At 33.9% G+C, this 22,158-nt stretch overlaps 3 protein-coding genes across 7 annotated transcripts; 2 read left to right on the top strand and 1 right to left on the bottom strand.

Annotated features, from left to right (window-relative positions):
• Positions 1–6,207: 6,207 nt before the first annotated feature.
• LOC101261935 (uncharacterized) lies at positions 6,208–13,003 on the top strand. The gene is made up of 9 exons (XM_004243947.5): positions 6,208–7,371; positions 8,232–8,361; positions 9,100–9,614; positions 9,976–10,056; positions 10,182–10,280; positions 10,862–10,975; positions 11,069–11,152; positions 12,018–12,089; positions 12,170–13,003. Exons 1-9 carry the CDS (start codon positions 7,051–7,053, stop codon positions 12,434–12,436), a joined length of 1,683 nt encoding a protein of 560 aa, XP_004243995.1. The 5' UTR covers positions 6,208–7,050; the 3' UTR covers positions 12,437–13,003.
• Positions 13,004–13,216: 213 nt separating this feature from the next.
• Positions 13,217–15,934, bottom strand: LOC101262538 (uncharacterized). Its single transcript, XM_004243949.4, has 3 exons — positions 15,071–15,934; positions 14,143–14,388; positions 13,217–13,650 (listed from the first exon to the last, which is right to left on the bottom strand). Exons 1-3 carry the CDS (start codon positions 15,791–15,793, stop codon positions 13,516–13,518), a joined length of 1,104 nt encoding a protein of 367 aa, XP_004243997.1. The 5' UTR covers positions 15,794–15,934; the 3' UTR covers positions 13,217–13,515.
• LOC101262229 (probable 6-phosphogluconolactonase 4, chloroplastic) lies at positions 15,920–20,979 on the top strand. 5 transcript variants are annotated; one of them, XM_069287595.1, is made up of 5 exons: positions 15,932–16,040; positions 16,874–17,080; positions 18,043–18,421; positions 18,495–18,630; positions 20,299–20,979. In XM_069287595.1, exons 3-5 carry the CDS (start codon positions 18,249–18,251, stop codon positions 20,761–20,763), a joined length of 774 nt encoding a protein of 257 aa, XP_069143696.1. In that variant the 5' UTR covers positions 15,932–16,040; positions 16,874–17,080; positions 18,043–18,248; the 3' UTR covers positions 20,764–20,979. The 5 variants fall into 5 exon arrangements, with proteins under 5 accessions (XP_010324221.1, XP_004243996.1, XP_069143696.1 ...); XM_069287594.1 differs by having other exon boundaries at positions 15,952–16,040; positions 18,027–18,421; XM_069287596.1 differs by having other exon boundaries at positions 15,952–16,040; positions 16,874–17,742.
• Positions 20,980–22,158: the final 1,179 nt, after the last annotated feature.

The following is a 22,158-nucleotide window of genomic DNA, read 5'->3' as shown; positions in this document are numbered from 1 at the left end:
GAGTAAGTTATTTTTTTGAAATAATTTACAATTTTCAAAGTTTTTTTTCTTGAATTAATGAACAATAAAATGTTCTGTAGATGTAGAAAATGAATAATCGACTTAATGGTGTGTATTATTTATCATTTTTGAAAGAAAATCAGTCAATTCAAAAAATTCTTATTTTGAGAAAATGTACTGTAATGTTATTATTCAGTGAAAAGTCATTTTCTGTTGTTGTTCTTTTTTTTGGCCATTTTGTTGATATGATTTTAGAGATATAGTGTTGTTCAGGTATCTAAAATATATTTAGCGTATGTTACCACATTTTAGTGATATGTTGGTCATTTGTTGTCACATAAAATTCAAATGTTGCAATAATCTGTATAGATGTGTCAACATATGATGCATCTGTTGCTACATAAGATGTATATGTTGCGCAACAGCAGATACATATGTGGCAACATAATGTTAATTTATCGCAACAGACTATCCATCAGTTGCAACATACTGCTAATAATTTTATAATAAATCGTAAAAGCTCTATATTTTTTTATTTACCTTGTAGATGAAATGATACAAGAAGCTTCATCCATGACAACAACTCAATCTTCTAACATGAAATGCTCTTTTTGTCTATGCGAAGAATGTGAGCAGCAACATGATTATTCTATTAGTCGTGTTAAAAAACTCACTGATATTTTCAAGGAAATGTCTCATAATATTGATGTGCAAAGATCCAAGAAGACTTCACAACCTTTGAAATGTAGGAGGTTGAAAAAATCTATTTCTCAGACACTTTATATTATTATTGAGAAGAAAGAAAAGGAGAAGATGGCAAAGGAGGAGAAAAATAAGGAGAAGAAGGAAAAATAGGAGAAGGAGAAGAAGAAGAAGGCAAAGGAGATGGAAAAGCAGAAGAAGAAAGGAGAAGGTGAAGCAGAAAGAAAAAGCGAAAGCGAAAAAGAAAGGGAAGAAAGTCGAAGTTGTCAGTTGTGACGTGAAGCGACAATATCCATTTGAAGGTTTTAACATTGACGGCGAGGGTCCAACTGAACTAGTGTCATCTCACACTGGATAAACGAGGCTCTTTACAAGCATCATGCAAAAAAGTAAGTAAAGTAAGGCCGTTCAACTATTATTAGAATTTTTTCTTGTTGTCAGATAAATAATGATTCATATTGATTACACAATTACATGGGAAACAAGGAGGATCACTACTTAGCCAATAACTCAAAAACTTGAATTTGACTAACTTGATTTATTAATTGCATTTCCAATTAATAGAGACTGGTTCTACGTAATGTCTCAACCCAATAGATGCTGGAATGATGAGGTAATATCATGCCCACTTTTTTATGTATTGTATAGTACATGAATATATACAATTAAATTGATACACTTGTTTCATCTATGTGTGCAGTATGTGGATGTCAAATTTTACTATTTGCCAAGAAGTCGAAGCAGCAGATTCATTCTAAATATCAATATACACCACTAGTTATTTTTTCAAAATATACATCGACAATTCTAGTGAAAAAGATGATAAAATCATTAACACAATGAAAGGGTATGCTATACCTTCTAGAATGCCTTGACACTTGACGAATGATGTTTATGTCCCTGTAAGTAGTAATGTGGAATTTCATTGGGTATTGGCAGTCGTTGCATTGAAGGAACGATGCATAAAAGTGTATGATTCCATGTCCTCAAATAGGTCTAATAGAAAAATATCCTCCGAGATTCAAAAGATGGCTACAATGTTGCCAAAGTACTTTGAGTTGAGTGGATTTTTTTAGCAAAATGAGCGAACCAACTGGTCAGTTCTTAAATGTTACCAAGGAAAGAACAAATCTCAACCATTCAAAGTCAGTCATGTTACTGGTATTGCCCAACAAGAAAACAGTAGTATGTAAGTATCACAATATTATTTTGTCTTAAGACTATCGAAATGTGATGTTATTATATTTTTTGATTCATGATATACCATGCAGAGATTGTGGAATTTTTGTTGCTTCATATACTGAGTATTTGAGTGATGAATTACAAGTACCATCATGTGGAATTAGTGTTGAACCCTTCGCTTGAGATATGCTACACTCCTATGGAATTATGGGATTGTAAAGGCTCGAAATGGTTATGTTAGAGACAACGAAGACCTAGAGATGCGTTGAACTAAAAAAAGAAGAGCTAAGATCGATGAAAATGTTGTATTTACAACCATTGATTAGATAGGTGTTATGTATTAATTAAATTTTTTTTTATGATTATTTTGATTTTGTTTTAAAAAATGTCAATTATGATGAAAATGATCAAAATTATATGTGGCAACAGAGGGAATCATCTGTAGCAACAGATAGTATATGCATCGCAACATTGTATTTCTGTAGTAATAAACACGACAAAATTATATGTGGCAACAGATCGTATATATGTAGCAACATATAGTATATATGTGGCAACATATGTCACAGTTTGAATTGTCCTAATTTTTAAAAAAGTAAATGGCTTTAATTTCATTTTCCTCCCCCCTCTCTCCTCCTCTCTCCTCTCTTCTATAAATGTGTAGTTTCGTATTTCAAGATTTATTTAATTATACTAATTAATTTCAGTTTTCTCCTCTCTTTTTGCCAGTACAATACATTTCTCCTTCTCTTCTCTTCTTCTCTTCCTTCTTTCACATATCATCTTCTACAGCAAAGGCGATGTTGTGTTGTCCTCATAATTTCTACTTTATCATTGATATATATCTTATCAGGTATATTTAATTAGAATTTGAAATGCATTTGCTTGCTTATCTCCTTATTGTCCTGTTTTGACTTGTGGTTGTAGCTCATTTTGGGCTTTCAAATATTTTATTTTTGTGCTTGCAAATACAAATATGATGGCTCCTGTCAAAAGAAAACTTGATATTGATACATCTGACCAAACAAAGATCCAGAAGAAGGCTAGGTCTAAAATTGTCAGGAAGAGGAACGAAAATACTACACTTTAGAAAATCTCGCAACTGAAACAGTTTCTTCTTCTCAAGCAGAAGTAGAATTTTGTCAAAAGGAATATGAACAAAAACAAGCAGTGGAGGAAGAAGATGGAAAACAAGAAGAAGTTGAGGAACAAGGGAAAATAAATGAAGTTCAGGAAGAAGAAGGGAAAAATACAAAAGTAGTAGTTGTGGCACAACAAGAAAAAATAAATGAAGTTCATGAAGAAAAACAAAAATTTCATGAAGAGTTCAATGCTATTGGTGATAATGGGATTAAAATCATCAATGCTGACATTTTCCCTGTGCATCTGCAGCTTGATGCTAATGGTGACAACATTATTATGTCAATCCTGGGAAAGACCTTTCGTCAAATTCAGGGATATCCTCAATAGAAATCAATTGGAAGATTTTTTCTTGTTTTGGTCATTTTCTTGATTTACCCATTGATCTACTTTCACGTTTTCAAATGACCATCGTGTATGAACTTCTTAAAAGAAGGCCAAATTTTATTATTTAACCATTTAAAGTACAATTTTACTTATATATACAATGTAAATTTTTCGATGAAGGGTGTCTAATTGGACACTCTTAATATAGTGTACCTCCGCCCCTGATTTGATATGAAGGAAAATGTTTTCTTGAAAAATAAGTGGACTCTTAACTTATTTTTCTAATATTTAGTTGATAATTGAAATATTTTTCAGAAAATATCTTTTATTTGTTGGTTTAAGACTAGAAAATACTTTTTAAAGAAATAATTTTTTACCCAAAAATTAATACAATTAATCTAGGACACAACCTTAACATCCGAGCAAGGATGAGATCCCGAAGGTTGTTACAAGACTTAATCTTAAGATCTGATCCAGAACCTCACACAGACTTTTGGTTACAAAATATTTTGGCAAAAACACTTTTTTTTGAAAAAAAAATTGATCAGGGTGACATTTGATGGATAGTTTGGGTAGAGGTAAAGGGTAGACGTAAAAATAAAAAGTTTTAAATGTTTTTTAGAAAATAATTTTTTTAACGGAAAATGGCGGGAGGGTCGGGGTGGGGGTTGTTAAAAATTAGAAATGTTTTTAAATTTTTATTATTTTTTAATTATTTTTGTTTGGAATGGAGGGGGTTGGAGGGGGGGGGGGTGTTAGGGGTAGGAAATAATATTGTATAGTTCATTTATATTTACTATGAATGAATTTTGGCTATTTTTTAATGTAAATAAAAAAATGTTTATATGTTTATTGTAAACTAATTACTTTACAGTATATATTTTTAACTTGACCAATATATAATTTAAGTTTGTTCAATAATTATCAATATTAATACAATTTACTGAAACATAATAATAAATTCAGTTAATATTTAAAAAATAATTCTAATACTCTTCACTTGAAAAACATTAACTCAATTGTAAGATTTTTTTAAAATTATTTTGTAAAAATGACTTTAAAGTGGACATAAATATATATTGGTGGAACTTCAACTTTAACATGATCTAGCCAAACTAAGTGCAAGTCTATGTATAAATTTCTCAGCTCCTTTTTATATTAAGTGTTGATTCATATTTGACATCGAAATAAAGGATAAAAAATGGAAAACTTCATTCATAAATATATGCATAGCGTTTTTTTTTAAAAAAATTGAAATGAATGAGCCTATAATAGCTATGAAACAAGAACATCTTATTTTATTAAAAAAAATGTGTACAAAATTAATTGAACAAAGAAATATATTAGAAAGGGAATATTAGTAATATTATAAAAAAAATTAATCAATAATCAATAGATTAAAAGAATTGTTATAAAAATAATAATAATGGAGATAAATATAATATTGTTTAACCACAAAAAAGTTAATGTCGTAGAGCTAAAAAAAATGGAGAGAGATTTATGAAATAACTTTAATATATTATTAAATTTAATATTTTAAATACAAAAATATTATAATTAAAATCTTATTGTATCTATATATTGAAAAATATATTTTAAAATATTAATTAAAATTTATATAATTTGACTTTAGAAAGTTGAGTGAGATAGATATTTTAGAAAGAAAAAATTAACATTAATAAAGAAAGACAATGAATTATATAATAACCAACTGAACTTTGTTTGCTTACATGATAATTAGCCCTTATCAATTGGTTTAACTTATTGGACCAATATCTTTTTATTTGTTATAAATATTATCAATTTTCTTACCAAATCTATTTACATTATATTATATTATACTAAAATAGAGTTGAGACAAGCCTAAAAAATGTTAAGAATTTCTCAAGGTAAATCTCCATATGCACAATACATCATTTATGAAATTACATACATTAAATAGGTTATTATATTTTATTTAAGGTTATTATATTCTATTTCATGTATATAAATTTACTTTAATTTCTACTATCAAATTTAAATATCAGTTTATACTATTGTTTTCCTTCCTATATCAAAGTAATAACCTATTTGAACATGTTATTTCATCTTTTATTTTAAAAAATATCTGGACATGTCATGTGTTCTTAATTTTTTTCAAAAAATCTTCAATAAAAGATTGTGCTTGCTAATCAATTTTTATTCTATCACTTTATAAAAGACGCTTTGTAAATGTTATTTCATCAAGTTCAAATCAAAACAATTAAATAGTAACACATATAATTATGATTAGTACAAATAAGTTTTCTACAATTATATAGAAATAAAATAATTAGCTTTTTTAAACTTATATAATTTTTTTTTTTAAATACACAGCTTCAAACTTTTAAATATGAGTTTCTAATTTCAACTTCAAAGACACATTTTTATTTGAAGATTTATTTATATCCAAACAAAAGACATCACCTTCTTATGTCATGAAATCCATTTCAACTAAACACCTTAAACCTCCAAAAATTGTGACTGGATAAAGCAAAATAAAATGAAAAAGAAAGAAGAAGATAAACAGTGGGAATGGGGTCCCACTTCAATGATTATTAGTAGTAATTTAGTATTATCAATTTATGTATTGCAGTAGAGAAAACTTTCTCTCTCTTAATTATTATAATTAGAGATATCTGTATCAAATTTTTATACAGTCATTTTTGTTACTTCATCAATGATTTTTTTAATATGAATTTAAGTAAAAAAATTAATTAATTTAAATAATTTTATACATTAAATTTTAATTAGCTAGATTTTAATATAAATATTAAATAATTAATAAATATGTTCGGAATAAATTCTATAACATCAATTCAAATCAATCAGCCTCTCAAGACAAACTTATAAATCTCAATGGTTATTATTGTTATCCTCTGTTTATTTGTTAATCTTTAAACTAAACTCCTCTCTCATACACACAAAAATTAATAATTCCACACATTCTATCTATCATCATCACTCTTGTCTCTCTCTCTCACACACATTACACAGTCTCTGGGCCTTTTGAACTTTTTAACCTTATGTATTAACACCTTTTTTCACTAGGATTCCCTGAAAAAGCCTAGGGTTTCTTCACCCAAAATAAGAAATGATAGAGAAGAGGTGAAGAAGAAGAAGAATCAAGATTTGTTTGCAATACACTCTGTTTTCCCTGTTTTTCTAACCACTAGACGGTTGTGTTTTAACTGATTTTCTTAATGGTCATTGTAACCCAGTTAAAGATGGAAACTTTGTGATTGTTCAAGTCAAAAAAGTGCGAGTCTTGTGTCTATATTTATTGGGGATTGCTTTTTTGGAAACGTACATGTGAAGCAAATTACTGTGTTTTTTTTTGTTTTTTGTCTTTTTGGTTTCTTATCTCATCTAACAACTGCCACTCTCCATTTATTACTGCGTGAAGATGGAATCTTCTGGATCTTGTCTTTACTTGTTTTTGCTACTTGGGTGTTTGGATTTGACGAATTTATGATCTGGGTTTTGTTTTATATGACACAAAAGGGGGTTCTTTAGTGAGATTAGCAGATAATGACTGTTATTCATGATATGGTGATTTCACAGGTTTGGTCAAATGAGTTGTTCTCATATCAAAAGGATGGGTACCAATAGCAATTTTTGGTAATTTGGGGTTTGGGTGTTGTAGTTCTGTTCAGTTAGGTGTGTAAATTTAGTTTAGTAATGGAGGACATTGGGTTATTTAAACAAGCTTGGATGTGGCTGCAATCGAAGAAAGATTGTTATTCGGTTGTAAGGACAGCTGCTGGCTGTTTTAGGGATAAAGTTGGAATCTTTAATGAGCGGATTTGGCCAATTGTTTGCTGTGGGTGTGCAATACTAGGAAAATTGCTCTTTATCTTGTTCAGATACTGGAAGGATTGTTTAGTAAGGGGCTGTAAATCGTTCTTTGCACTTGGATCCGCGGCATTGCTCCTTATTATGTGGAGCTGTTTTCTAAGTTTGACATCATTGTCTTGTCTGGTTTACGTGCTCCTTAGTATGGTATGATTCTATTCCATTTTCTTTAATTTCCTGTATGGTTCGTGACTTAGCAAGATCTGCTTCCTCTTCATTAATTGCTGATTAGCTAGCTTGATCCTGGGTTTATTGCACATGCATTGTACTAGTAAGACATATAATGACACATCAAATAAGAACTTGAACATATCTACATGTTCATTGATTTTACCTAAAGCTCATTGGTCAAGTTGGACATGAATTGAATGCTGCAATTGTGCACTAGTATCTTTTGCAGGATAAACTACGAGAAAGTACTACAGTTTTTGGTTCTTGTGATGATCTTTTCATAGTCTTCATAAATCAAATAAGTTAACTTTGTCTTATTGTCACATGAGCAATTATATGTTGCTTGGTGATGTTCAAGTTTATTATGTTGGAGTCTTACTTTTACCTACTTAGATATCCAACTCATTGAAGGTTGTACTAGAGATAAAAGCAAAGTTCCACTCTTTTCCCTGTGTTTTAGGCCATACAGATGTCCATACAGATATCTGAAGTATGTATTGAAATTCAAACTTTTCAGAACTCAAATAGGTTATTATAATTTATAGCTCAATTAGAGTGCTTGAAGTTCAACTTCATCTCTAGTTCTTGAATGATAAATGGTAAACATCGATAGTTGATGAAAAAAGTCTCTTCTAGCTTCTTGTTTAGTCTTGTGCCAGTACTATTCATTGGACTCTGTTTGTTGAAAAAATATACTCAGTATGCTATTCTACTTGTTTCATTTCCCATTTCAGATGGTCTCTTGAGACTGTTCAGTGTTCTTATGCAGAATCACTTTGTTTTCAAATGCTCACTAATGACATGCTGATGATATGTTATGTTGATTTGCCTTTCAGGGTGCTGCAGGGGCTGCTGTTCAGTATTTGGGTTGCACTCCTGGGCTTTTCATTGTTGGGCTCTTCGCTATTTTAGTTTTGTGGATGTATGCCAACTTTTGGATTACTGGTGTATTGTTTATAGTTGGAGGTAGGTTTGTTTTGTAGTTCAACCAAATTGCTTAATTTCTTGTGCATTGATGCTTGTCATTCATGGATGAAACCATTCTATTCCGTAAAAAGTGAGACCTAAATCACCTAATAAATGGACGCACGACTAGATAGCTTGACACCGTTATAAGGGTGATGCTATTGCTAGCTTGAATCTCTTCAAGTCTTCATTACCTGAGATTTTGGTTAAATATTATTTGTTTAAATATTATAAATTTATATGCAACCAAAAGTAAATATATCACTATTTTATTTGTTCTACAACATTCCGATGGGGAAGAAAACTTAGCAAGGCATTTGTTTTAAGATTGGGTTGGGCTAGCAAAAAAGTAGATAGTTTAATTGCATGGAAGCATAATTTTGTACATTCAAAGGCCGACTGGTGACTTTCAAAGGTATTGTATCAGTCCAGCCAGGTGGATCTTGCTGTAGACATAGGATCCTGGAGTATTTGATGTGTGGACTGCATCTATGTTGTTAGTTTGTAATTTCCCTCTACTGGAGACACATGCAACTTATAGAAAAGTTTAAAATAGGAAAGAAAGGTGATATTATGGAATTGATCCTACTTTTTTGACTTGTTTTTACACACCTTATGGTATTGCTTCTATCTGATATATTTCTCAAGTTTAATTTCCCAGTGCAACACATGTATGTATGATATACCGTATTTTCAGAAGTTATGCATCATTTGATCCTTGTCTTGGTGGTTTTGTAGGTTATCTGTTTTCATTAAACCATGCAAGACTTGTGGTATTAATGGCTACCATATATGCTATGTATTGTGTTAAAGTTCGAGTTGGATGGCTTGGAGTTTGTCTCTCAATAAATCTCGCTTTCCTCTCAAATGACTTAGTGAACTACTTACTCCAGTGGTGTGACAATTTGAGTGAAGGCACACATGTTGAAGATTTTAAAGAGTCCGAAACATTTACTGAGGATGACTTCTCCACAGATTATGAGTCATCAGTTCCTCTGGATGAACCTGAAAAGGTTGAAAAAGTTGAAAAGGTTCACGCTTGCAAAACATTCAGCGACGCTGCTTCTACTTCTACTTCATCAGTTGTAACCAAACAGATAGAACCCCCAGCTAAGCCAGTAGTTAGAGAAGATGCAAGTTCAATAATTGAGATGAAGCGGATATTAGATAGTGCGGATCATTATGAAGCACTAGGGGTTTCTCGGCATAAGAAAATTGACACTTTACTGTTGAAAAAAGAATATCGTAAAAAGGTGTGCCACTTTCTTATCATGCCTATGCATTATATATCATGTGACAGGCTTTAAAGCCAAGTGATGGGTTTGAGAGACATCTACCGGAGTTTCATTCATTTTCAATTTACCCTAACAAATTAGAACGTGTCAAATTGATGTTGATTACTCATCCATCTTTTTGATATCCTTACGTGTCAGATCAAATTGATGTTGATTACTCATCCGTCTTTTGATTAGTTTGATGGGTTTGAGTTAGGCGTCAAAGTGTCCATTTCTTTGACGCAAGATAACAAATTTCATGCCTGATCCGATGATATATTTACTTTCCGTCTAGACGAAGTTCAGATTGATGCTAATTTTACATACATGAAATGCGCAGGCAATGCTTGTGCACCCGGACAAAAACATGGGAAGTTCACTTGCCAGTGAATCATTTAAGAAACTTCAATGTGGATATGAGGTGATCACTATTTTAATAGTTAAATTATCTGTTATGCTGTTATAATACTATTGTTGGCTTGCTTCCTATTTGTTTGAGATGCAAACATGCTGCTATGGTTTTCTAATACTGTCACTTGCCTTTAGGTTCTTTCTGATGCTGTCAAGAAGCGAGACTATGATGAGCAACTCAGAAAGGAAGAATCTAAGAGTGTACTGCAAAAATCACCTAGCACGTCCAACCAGGTCTGTTCAAGTGTCTGACTGAACTTCATTTATCTCCAGTAAACCTGTCAGAATTCAACATCTTATCCTGCATACAAAATTATCCAAGCGGGAAAAGTTTCAATGAGAGCTAGTTGTATCTCTTTAACTGGGAAAGACTAGATTCAGTGTCTGCCCTGTCCTTCACTTGAACTGTCTTAGCCCTATTTCTTGCAATGATGACACCAAATTAAATTATGTAATACCAATAAGATCCATGTCAAAGCATGATAAGCTTTCAAGGTGTAACGACAATTTCGGGTGAGCATGCAGAAATTGTATGGTATCCTGGAATTTTCAGAAGAAAGAATTTCTTTTGGAATGAGAAGTTCAATGGCACAATCTAAGACCTGTTCAGCTTTATGATCTACGGGAAACTCATGCAAATAGTTATTGAATATTGATGGATGTAAAAAATAAAATAAAAATATCGGATGCCTTTCTTGCAAGCCACCAGTTCCATGTCAATTTCTTTGAGGTCATAAATAAGATGCCAAAGTTGATCTTCCGATCTTAAAAGGGAAGGCTTAATATTTACAAATGGCTTATCTGGTATGGTGCAGGAATCCTCCAACTACTGCTCAGAAGAGTCAAGGCGTATCCACTGCACAAAATGTGGCAACTCACACATTTGGATCTGCACCAATAGGACAAAGGTCAAGGCAAGATGGTGCCAGGTTGTGCAATCATTAAATTGTCTACTATGGTTGCTAACTTGCTATTCCTCTCTTTCACTTGTTCAAATTTTAATGAAAGCTGCTGGTGTACAGGATTGTTGTCAATATCACCAAGCCAAAGATGGGGATGGATGGGTAGAATACAAAGGATCATTGGTTTTCAATCGACCACAAAAGGTATCTAAATTTCATAGTAATTTATATTATCTTGAAAGATTCATGCGAAGTAGTGTCCAATTTGGTTCATTTACCAGTTCGATAGATAAAAGTGTCATTTAGGAACAGATTATCATTTCCTGAAAATCTTGGAATTAGAGTATTTTTTATTCTGGGTTCTTAAAGCAAGACAAACATTTTAATGCCATGTTATACTTGTGAGTTGGGTCACAAATTCGAGTCCTGCGCCATGCAAACTAAGTTCGGCATTTAAGTGGGAAGGGCAGAGGATTGGGTCCATTATCTCTGAACTTTGAAAGTGTTGCCGTCAAGTTTTGGCCCCAAACATATATTATAGTCACAAAAAAAGCTGCACGTTATACTAGATCATTACTGTCAAGTTCGATTTTCAATAGATATTGTAGGAAGCAATTTATCAAAAAATATAAATACTTAGATCAATTCAAAATATTTGGACTCTTGTACTTAATGGTTTACCTTGGCTGCATTACCAAGCTTCAAATTGTTGATGGTGCAATGAAGCAAGTCCATCATCTGTCTCTAGGATTTTCCTCTGGTTTGGTCAAATCTTAACATGGTTTATGTGATCAAGTTAATGGTATATAGGGTGGTTCTCCACTTTTTAACTGTATGAGTTACTGTATTTATGTGCTTAGAGGGTACAATCAAATATTAATACTCTGGCCAATTAGTGTGGCACTACTAGTCAAATGTCAACTTCAAAGAGTTGAAATCAGCATCTAGCTGCACATGAACAGTGGTTTCCCTTCCTTTCAGCTGTAGTTTAGTTGATCATGCTTTCTCTTGATGTGCGTCCATAAGATGCTCATTCTTCATAATGTTTGTAAATATACTTGTCATTCAGGCGGAGATACCTCGTGCTTTCGTTTGTGCTGAAGGCAAGATATTTGATGTGTCGGAATGGGCCATATGTCAGGTCAGTATTCTGTCATTATGAAAAAGATGGAAATATGGCCTTTGCTGCTAGTTTTTGTATTACGAATCTCCTCTGTGCAGGGCATGGCTTGTAGACCAAATACACATAGACCGAGTTTCCATGTGAACATGGTTGGATTAGAGAAATCATCCCAGAGATCCAATTCAAGTAGGTACCCCTGGGATTTTGATGCTGAGATGACAGATGAAGATGAAGAATTCGAGCTGTGGCTCCAGCAAGCTCTAGCATCTGGACTTTTTTGTGAGACGCCAAAGCGGAGAAAAACTTGGAGTCCTTTCAAGTTGAATCAGATGAAAGGAAAGAAGCAATGGAGAAGGTCTTCATGAGTTACATGCATCATAATCGGTTACGATGCTCAGATGCCATTTTTGTGATGATTCAACATCCACTGCCCCCTAAAATCAGGACAAAATGAAAAACGAGGATAAAAAGACATGATGTGATATCTTAAGGTTTCATATGCATCAACATGGAGATGACCAAACTTCTCATCAGGGGAGAGCTCATCTGTTGGTTTGGCTAAACAAGTATAAATGTGCTGGTTAGCTGATCCATTTGTATATATCATCCTAATTATCCGGCTTGCTTACAACCACCCTTTCCAGACTATGTGGGATTACACTAAGATATGTTGTATCCTAATTATCCAGCAGCATTTATCTATTGCAACGCCAAGTTTTGAGTTAGATCCTTTGAATTGATTAGGAGGAACAAAACTGAGCAAATCTTTGTACATCTGATGATCCTGCCTGGACTTGGACTACTTGAGGTGTAATAAATTTCAGAGAAAAAAAATTGTACTCTTCTGTGCAATGCAGTTGTAGGACAATTCATACTGTTGATCCTGCTCATTCCACATATTTAAACACGAGATCTACATTCTTTCCTTCTAATACCTTTATGTGAAGTTAGTGGATTTGGACACAGCGAGAGTTTAGTGTTCAGTTTTTCTTCTCTTGGTTTTGATTTAGATCTATTGGGTGCAAATATAATCCAGATTTTAGATCCTTGTTTTTGAGCAAATAAGCATTAAAATTTATGTTTCACTGGGAATAATTAAGAGTAGTCAGATCATGATCATCTTTCAACCAAACTGAGACACTAGCTGATGAAAAAAGATCTGATCCTAATTTCATAAATTGCAAGGAGTGCAGTAGTTTTTTTTTTTTTTGGTTTTCAAACTTGCACTAGCCTTTAATCACTTTACACTGAAGTTTGCCTACTAGAGAGTAGTAAATGACTCTTTGCACAAGATCAGAGACAATCTGAGATAATATATCTTTCTGTAAAGTCCAAAGAGCAAAACTGAATTGTTCAAACCCAAGAGAACAGAATCTGTAGCCCCCAAACCCCTGGTTCTTCCACATTCATTCCCTTGTATGATTTCTTTGGCTAATGTCACAGATCATCTTCCTCTAAATCCTGTTATAAATCTCTTGATGCCGGCAAAATCTGATACCATCTTCACTTTAGAGAAGTTACCTTGCTTCTTAGTCTCGATGTAGTGGACTAGGAATTTGCTCTGTTCATCACCATTTGTCTGCAGCAACATGATGAAAGGGCATTAATAAGCAAATTAAAATGGACATTTTTTGCAATGAGGCTAGGAGAGTACAAAACTAAACATGCCTATCAGGTTCTGCTTTAAATGTCTCTTTTACAGTCAATAAGCAAACATTCTGTTTTTGAGAAATGAATTAGTATTCTGTATCTCCATTAATATTTGGGGATAATCTTAAAAACATCTACTATCTATCATTCCAGGTTAGTTGTTCTTGCAATATTTATGTGACTTAAAACAGTTAAACCCTTGCAAAACTAGTGGAGAATCTTAGAAAAATGTACACACTCATGAATAAATCAAGGACTCCCTCAAGGTAAAAGAAGTAAGAGATTATATATGATTGAGAAGTTCATATTCATCTTGTAAGATTAGTCATTGTGAGCCAATGAGGTGCCAGAGCTTGCCACTATCGAATAACAAGTCAAACGGGAAAGTGTAAAACGCTTGATCCAGAAAATGGATAGTTACCTCAAACGCAAAGAAACCGCCAGGTCTCAACATTGAAACAGCTCCATCACAGAGATGGATAAGGTCATTCATACCACTTGCTCCACCGTCTAACGCCAGTCTAGGTTCATGTCTGCCAACTTCAGCTTGTAGTCCACCAATATCTTTGCTTGGAATATATGGTGGATTACTGACCAGTCCCACAAATTCTCCTTCATTATCTCTCAAAGGTTCAAACCAAGATCCTTGCTTTACATGCACTTTTTCCTAGCACAAAATTCAAGACAATGCTCTATTCAAAATTTGCAGCCCTGAAAGTTTAATCAATGATTAAACTCTATTTCACTAATTCTATAACAATGTATAAAATTCTGATTTCTGATCAAGTTCCCATTTTTCTTCAGCCAAAAATATTTAAGAATCAAAGCTTTTGCTAAACTAGTCAATTCTACAACTATAGCAGTTAGCTTTAAAGATCAACTAGCTTGAGACAATCAACTATGAAAATACAGTGACACAGAAGTAAAATCTCAAAGAGGAACCTTACTAAGGGCAACAAGTAACCACAACTATGCCTCAGTCCCAAACAAGTTGGGTTCAGCTCTATGAATCACTGCCTTCTTTTAAGCTCATCAAACCATACTAAGAGCAACAAGTAACGACCATGCCTCAGTCCCAAACAAGTTGGGGTCAGCTATATGAATCCCCGTTTTCATTTAAGCTCATTTCAAACCATACTAAGAGCAACAACAACTACGCCTCAGTCCAAAACAAGTTGGGGTCCAATATATGAATCCCTGCCTTCATTTAAGGCTCATTTAAACCATACTAAGAGCAACAACTACGCCTCGGTCCCAAACAAGTTGGGGTCGACTATATAATCCTGCTTTCATTTAAGCTCATTTCAAACCATACTAGGAGCAACAAGCAAATTGCAAAATATACTAACCTCCAAATCATACCTCTGCACATTATAAGATGCAACTGCAGTAGCAACAGGGCTTAAATCAGTAGCAACAACTCTACCAGAAGTACCCAAAATCCTTGCAATCCCAATAGCAAGTGCACCACTTCCAGTCCCCAAATCAGCCCACAATCCTTCCCTCAATTCCCCATTCTCCTTAATAGCATCATCGACAAGGTCCACAATCAGCTCAGTCTCTGGCCTTGGAATCAAAACCCCTTCTTGAACACTCAAAACCAAATCCCTCCAATGTTCACAGCCAACCACATACTGAAATGGCATTCTTTCTTCTACCCTTCGTTTCCACAACATATACAGTTGTTCCAAAGACGCCCGAACTGCAACTGAGCTATTATCATTGTAATTTTTGTGGGGTTGTTGCAAGAAAGATTTTGGTGTTTCAATTGCATCTTCAACAAGCCAATTTAGCTCCCTGAGCAACAATTCGGAGTCTGGACCATTGTCCAGTTCCAAGAAAGTGGAACCCACAGAAGAAATTAGGGATTTAGCCCAATGATGCCATTTTTGAAGGTCTGATATGGTTGTTTTGAAGGTGGGTGGCCTTAAAAATATAGGTTTTTGAGGTTTCACTGAGGTTGCTGGAGATGAAACAGAGCAACATGAAATTGGTCGAATGAAGCTCAACTTCATTTTCTTCGACACACAGGCAGGTCTCAATCTTCGTTCGGATAGTTTAGTTAGCCTCATTTCTTTTGTTGGTTTTGACCCGCTCTATTTGTTTTGAGGCCCAATTAAATTACTTTAGCCCATACGACATGGCCCATAGTAAGCCCACAACCCATATTCAAATTTGGCCCAAAACCCAATTTTCCCAAATCAGAAATTCTAAACTGAAATCTCGTCACTTGCTCGTCGTCTCGCAACTCTCGTCAGCCGCTACTCCTGCTCAGTTCTGGCCAGTGATCAGTGCTCGCTCCCGAGTTACGCTGTTAAGGTCAGCGTCCCAACTCTCATCTGAAAATATTTATTTTCATGGTAATTTGATAATGGAATCTGACGCTATAAACAATTTTTCAATGACTTGGTTGGAAGGTTGTTTTTTAAGACTTATAATTTGCTAATTAGAGGCTACTTCTCCTGTAACTTGTAAGCTTTGAGGAAGAATTTAGTGACGTCTACATTTGTAACATTCCTCTGTAGTATTAATCATGTATCTTACTTATTCTTCGAATGTTCATATGAAGCTACGAAGTTGCTATGCACATATATTATAGTACATGAAAAATGATCCTCCAACTGCACTTAAGAAAAGGAAAGAAAGGGCCGTGTTTTTGTAATGAATATGTGCATAGAGTCAAAGGATGAATGTATCTGATTCTAAGTTGTCTGCTACTGTGAATGGGCGTGATTGTGAAGTAGTTAGCCAAGTTTGGTTGCCACATTGGATTTTCCACTAGCCAAGTTTGGGTTTTGCTCAAGAATGCTTGCTTTGCAAAAGAAAATAAACTGTTAGCTTAGCTTGTTTGGTGTTAAAACTATAATAATGCCTTTTTTTTTTTTTGGTTCCTTGTATCTGTTAAAAAAAGGGAGATGTACTTAAAACATAAAAAAGTGAGCAAAAGTGATTGAATTTTGAAAATGTACCCTATTTATTAAATTTGGTTAAACCGAAAATCGAACCAAAATAAACCAAACCGAAATTGTAATAACCGAACCGAACTTATTTCAGTTTGGTTTGGTTTCACATTTTTGCCAAACTGAAAATAAAATAACCGAACTGACCGAACGCCCACTCCTAACCCTCGATTATTAATGATGAAACAATAGTTTATTTGGAGAAATCAAAGAAGAAGACTAGGAAACTGCCAAGTGGAGATGTGCACTAGTGGCTTATGTGATGGAAGACCTCCCAGGGTATAACTTCGTGAACAAATATATCAGTAAGAACGGGGAAACATTGCTCAACCTGATCTATATCGGTATGAAGATGGGTACTATATTATCAAATTTCCAAACATGGAGAATATGCAGGAGGTATTGTATACTAGACCTCATACTATAAATAAAAGGTTATTTTAAACAATGATCTGCTGATTTTACTTTCACTAAGGAGTATACTTAAATACCACATGGTTTAATTTTCCCAATTTGCCTATGAACTGCTGGAGTTGCAACTCTTTCAGACGCATTGCTAGTGCTATTGGAAAACCTATATATGTTGATGAGTGTACCACCAAACAAACTAGAATATCATATGCAAGGACGTTGATTGAGACAAATTTAACCAAACCTCTCTCAGAGGAAATTACAGTGCATGAGCCTAATGGAAGACAGTGTGTACAAAAAGTATGGTTTGATTGGAAGCCCAGTTCTGCAATTCTTGCTTGAAAATAGGTCATGACTGTTACACCTATCCTCAAATGAGACAATATTATGAAGATGTACCTCAGATTGTAAAGTCATAATTTTAGCAACCAAAAAGAAGGAAAGGCCTCAGAAATTGGTACAAAAATGGCAACCAAGAGGTCAACCAGTGGAGGTAACAGAGCCATTACCTAGTGTAGTACCTAGAAACTCAACTAGAATTATAAACAATGGGACTATAGCAAAAGAGACTACATCGGGAAGTCATAAATCAATCTATTCATCCTCAAAGGGGAGTTCTCTTAAGGTAAAACATGAAGATAAATGGAAAGGTATAAAATCATTTTTAAAATTATATATATGATGTCGGGTTGGTTTGTTCTTGGTTTGACATTTTAAAGTTAAACCGACCCAACGCAAAACGGTCAATTTTTTTTCTTCAATACCAAGCCAAGTCAAACCAAATTGCTAATGGTTTTCTTTTCTCGATTTACGAATTGGTGCAGTGTTCGATTCAATTTTGTTCACCCCTTGCTGTGACAACATCAAGAAAATATATACCATGCAATAATATTTTTTTTCATCGGAAACTTACACTAATACATTTATAATATAGTTTTATTACATGGCAGAGTGCACACTGGACTTAGCCTCCTCTTCTTCCGCTCTCTCTGCTAACTTGCGCATCTCACCTACCCGATTGTCTCCTCTCCGACGATCTCTTGCATTGACCTCTCCGTCCGTTGCTGGAAAGCCACTTTTCTGCTCCCACCCGCATCAGAGGAACTCAGTGTTGAGTACAAATTTCTCGAGATCTCAGTTCAGAACCAAATCATCAATGGCTGAGACAGTGTCTGGGGAAAGTAAAGCGGAAGTGAAAGTGTACGATTCCGATGAGGAACTTGCTGTGGCTCTAGCGAAGTACACTGCTGATTTATCGGAGAAATTTTGTAAGGAGAGAGATGTTTTTACTGTGGTTGTTTCCGGTGGTTCACTTATCAAGTCTCTCAGGTATGATTGATTAATTCTCTTTGTTTCTTCTATGAATTGGGGAATTTTTTTGGGTTGCTAATGTTTATTGCAGGAAATTGGTGGAGCCACCATATATTGATTCAATAGACTGGTCCAAATGGCACGTTTTCTGGGTGGATGAGAGAGTGGTTCCAAAGGATCATCCTGACAGCAATTATTTGCTTGCTTATGATGGTTTTCTATCCAAGGTATATTTGCAGCCCTTCCTACAACATATTGATTTTATTTACTGCTGCCACAGTGTGTACTGTGTAGTTTCTTCATTAGCTTTCTACCCATTATATTTCACCTCTCCTCTGTGTATTTGTTGTTTTACCCCAACTTTTCTGATCTTTTGCTTGTTTGCCCAGTCAAAATGTGGGACGCAGTAGGTTTCTTGTACTAGTGATTTCTTCTCATCTGTTCAGTTAGATACCCCAAAGTACTAGTAGACATGCCCAGACAGCAGGTTATAAAAAAAAGTTAATCTTTTAAGTTTATCTTTTTTTTCTAGTTACGAGCAATGCTGATGGTCTCAATCTCCTTAACAAATAAGTTATAGGGGGTGGGGGGATGTGAACAGAGATTAAAGTGCACAGTATTGATGGAGAATACATCTAGAGGTATTCAGATTCTCATTCAACTCTGGATGAAATATTTGGGAAAATCAATTGAGAAAGTAATTATGTGAGGGCGTTAGGGCAGCGGTAACAAGGAATGCAAGTCATGCATACTATAAACATATCTTTTTCCGCAGTCCTTGAGATTAAGAAGTTAAGTAAGATAAGCCTGCTAATATATGGACGGAAGAAACAATCTCTACCTATATATATATATACATATTTGGGGGTGGTTTGGTTATATGTGACAAAGTCAAGCAATCTGTTTACATGATCATATCTATCATGGACCCAACTGTGCGAAGAAGCTGTATGTTAAATAAGTTTTAGATTACATTTTCTTAAGATATGTGATGATGTTACGCAATTCATGTAAAAACAAGAAACTAAAAAGAAAATCTTTGCACTGTATTGGAATAAACAGCTTCAAATTCACTTTTTTTTTTAGAAAACATTAAATTTTGCTTTGGTTAACAAAATTCTGATATAAAATTACTTCTTATAGAATCTGTCAGCCCCTGAAGCCCTCCTTAAACAACAACTGAGGTCCTTCTATTATTTTGTGTGTGTGGGGGGGGGGGGGGGGGTTATATTAAAATGATGGAGCATTAGCAAAATACTTCAAACATTTACCATGGTAGAGATTACTTAATGAGAAAGGATTTGGAAATTTTTGGGGCTAGAAGAGTTAAGCGGGGTTGAGGTTTAGAGGATCAACTGAAAAGTAATTATAACTTAAGCACAATTGTCAATTGAGCATGTTGGGAAACTTAAAGAGCAAAGAGTGTCCAACTCAATACCATGTGGAGCTGCCGATAAGATCAGTTGGACATTTTATGTTGACTTCGGTGAATTCCTTTTAATATAAGGATGAATAAGTGGGTTTGAATTACACCCTCAATGTTAACCTACTTACTTTCAGTTAAGTCTCTTCATTATCTCTAACAAGTTGGGTTGCCTTTACTTCTTGATTCTTACTTGGCAGTCTGACCAGCTCTTAAGCACAGACTATTTAAATAAAGATGGTTGTGAACTAAATTTATCCAATTTGTATCAGAAAAGATGTTTAGTGATGCATAGCTGCAAGGGCATCTTTTTGGATTTCAAATTGCTCATAGTACTGGCTTCACATGTGAACTGCCTACATTGTTTGATCTTATTATGAATGATGATAATTCTTACTTCATCATTATTCTCAGTTGACATCTTTAATTCTTTCTACCAAACTTCTAACCTCATCTTTACTTCTCTTGGCAGATACCTATTCCTGCTGGTAATGTGCATGCCATAAATGATGCATTATCAGCAGAGGCTGCGGCAGATGATTACGAGACTTGTCTAAGGCACTTAGTCAAGAGCAAGATACTTGACATCTCTGAAGAGAGTGGGTTTCCAAAATTTGATGTAATGCTATTGGGTATGGGTCCAGACGGACATGTAGCTTCCTTGTTTCCCGGGCATCCTCTTGTCCATGAGAAAGCGAAGTGGGTCACCTTCATCAAGGATTCTCCAAAACCTCCACCGAACAGGATTACATTTACATTCCCTGTAATAAACTCATCTGCAAATATTGCACTTGCTATAGTAGGTGCTGGTAAGGCAGATGTAGTGCATAAATCGCTAGGTGATGATAAAAGTTCTGATTTGCTGCCTGTGCAGATGGTTTCACCTGAAGGAGAATTAGTTTGGTTTTTAGACAAGGATGCAGCTTCGAAGCTGTAAGGATGAGGATATGTGAGCTGCGTATTTGTGCTTCACTCCTCTGTGTATTTTATTATTCTAATAATACATTCTGAAGAAGGGTTGTCTGTAAAATGTTATGCCATTTTTTTCTCACTTGTTTCTGTAAGGATCCTTGACTATGAGGAACTTGGTACTAAAACTACAGTTTATTCTCCTATTACTATATTTTATCTATACAAGTTAGGCATGTGTACAGATTGTTTGCTTCAGCAATAACACAAGTGACAGCTATACATAGATTGTTCAATTTACATACATTCGAACTTTCCAGTTTGGATCAATTCAAGTCAGCCTTTCAGGTGGAAAATACCATTACATTTAACTGTAATACCATTAGAAAATTAAGTTGAGGATAAACAAGTTCTGAAAATAAACTAGTAGTTAAATTATTGTTTCATCCTTACTTATCTATTCAACAGAGGATACAGTTGGCTACTAACTATTTTTATCTATAAATATATGATTTAGTATTTGGAATGATAACTTGACCCTTCAATTATTACAAGTTCTATTTTTATTTTTGTGACACATGATGCAACATATTATATTCTGTATCATATATCGCAAAAATTAAAACAAAACTTACTAATAATTAAGTTATTATCCAGATATTAAATCATACATTTACTGATAAAAATACTTAATAATATCATATTTAAAGGGGCACAAGAGAATTGTGGCATTGGATCCTCAGCTCTTTGTTCAAGATGTGGCTTTTAAAAGATTCTATTTATCAAAAGCTCCTAGTAGGAGATGATATTATAGCTTTAGCTACTTTTACCTATAATTCACCTACTTTATACATTATTCCATTTCCATAATAAAAAGTCAAATCTCAGCTTGTTGAAAAATTACAAAAGTCATAAATCATATCCATTTCATGAATAAAAACACACATACATATTTCTTTAATTAAAATGTCACATGTAATCTTGAGGAGGTTAAAATTTGAGAGTAAATAATCGTTACAACTTTTAATATTTTATTTAAAAAAACATACTATGCCAATTTGGAATTGATTTTTTCTTCTTCTTAATATTGAGATTGTGGAACTTGAACCTCCAGATGTAATAAATTGGAGGGTCTCCCACATGTTGACTACAACATATTGGTCCCCCATGGCCACCATCCCATATAAGTTTCATTTAATTATGGTTTAATTTATCACTCTCCCTTTACTATTCTTGAACTAATTGATTGGGATTGCATTAAGTTTCTCATTAGAATAAATTATAATAAGTTGGTAAAAGTGAAAATAAAAAAGAATAAAAACCAAAGTTACAAGTTTTTAAAAGGTATTTTTGACCAAGTTGTTCTCGATTCACAAGAGACTTTCTTTTGAGACATTCACTAACTTTTTATCATAGTATATGC

Source organism: Solanum lycopersicum, chromosome 7 (assembly GCF_036512215.1).
Source record: "Solanum lycopersicum chromosome 7, SLM_r2.1".
NCBI lineage: Eukaryota > Viridiplantae > Streptophyta > Magnoliopsida > Solanales > Solanaceae > Solanum > Solanum lycopersicum.
Note: the sequence above shows the minus strand (reverse complement) of the source record. Positions and strands in the feature narration are given on the sequence as shown.

Coding starts and splice junctions, on each gene's coding strand:
- LOC101262538 (XM_004243949.4), bottom strand. CDS start 15,793: ATGAGGCTAACTAAACTATCCGAACGAAGATTGAGACCTGCCTGTGTG. Junction 14,389..15,070: donor TGCAGAGGTATGATTTGGAG/GTTAGTATATTT, acceptor ATTTTGTGCTAG/GAAAAAGTGCATGTAAAGCA. Junction 13,651..14,142: donor GCGGTTTCTTTGCGTTTGAG/GTAACTATCCAT, acceptor ATGTTGCTGCAG/ACAAATGGTGATGAACAGAG.
- LOC101261935 (XM_004243947.5), top strand. CDS start 7,051: ATGGAGGACATTGGGTTATTTAAACAAGCTTGGATGTGGCTGCAATCG. Junction 8,362..9,099: donor TGTATTGTTTATAGTTGGAG/GTAGGTTTGTTT, acceptor GTGGTTTTGTAG/GTTATCTGTTTTCATTAAAC. Junction 9,615..9,975: donor AAAAAGAATATCGTAAAAAG/GTGTGCCACTTT, acceptor TGAAATGCGCAG/GCAATGCTTGTGCACCCGGA.
- LOC101262229 (XM_069287594.1), top strand. Junction 18,422..18,494: donor TCACTTATCAAGTCTCTCAG/GTATGATTGATT, acceptor TGTTTATTGCAG/GAAATTGGTGGAGCCACCAT. Junction 18,631..20,298: donor ATGATGGTTTTCTATCCAAG/GTATATTTGCAG, acceptor TTCTCTTGGCAG/ATACCTATTCCTGCTGGTAA.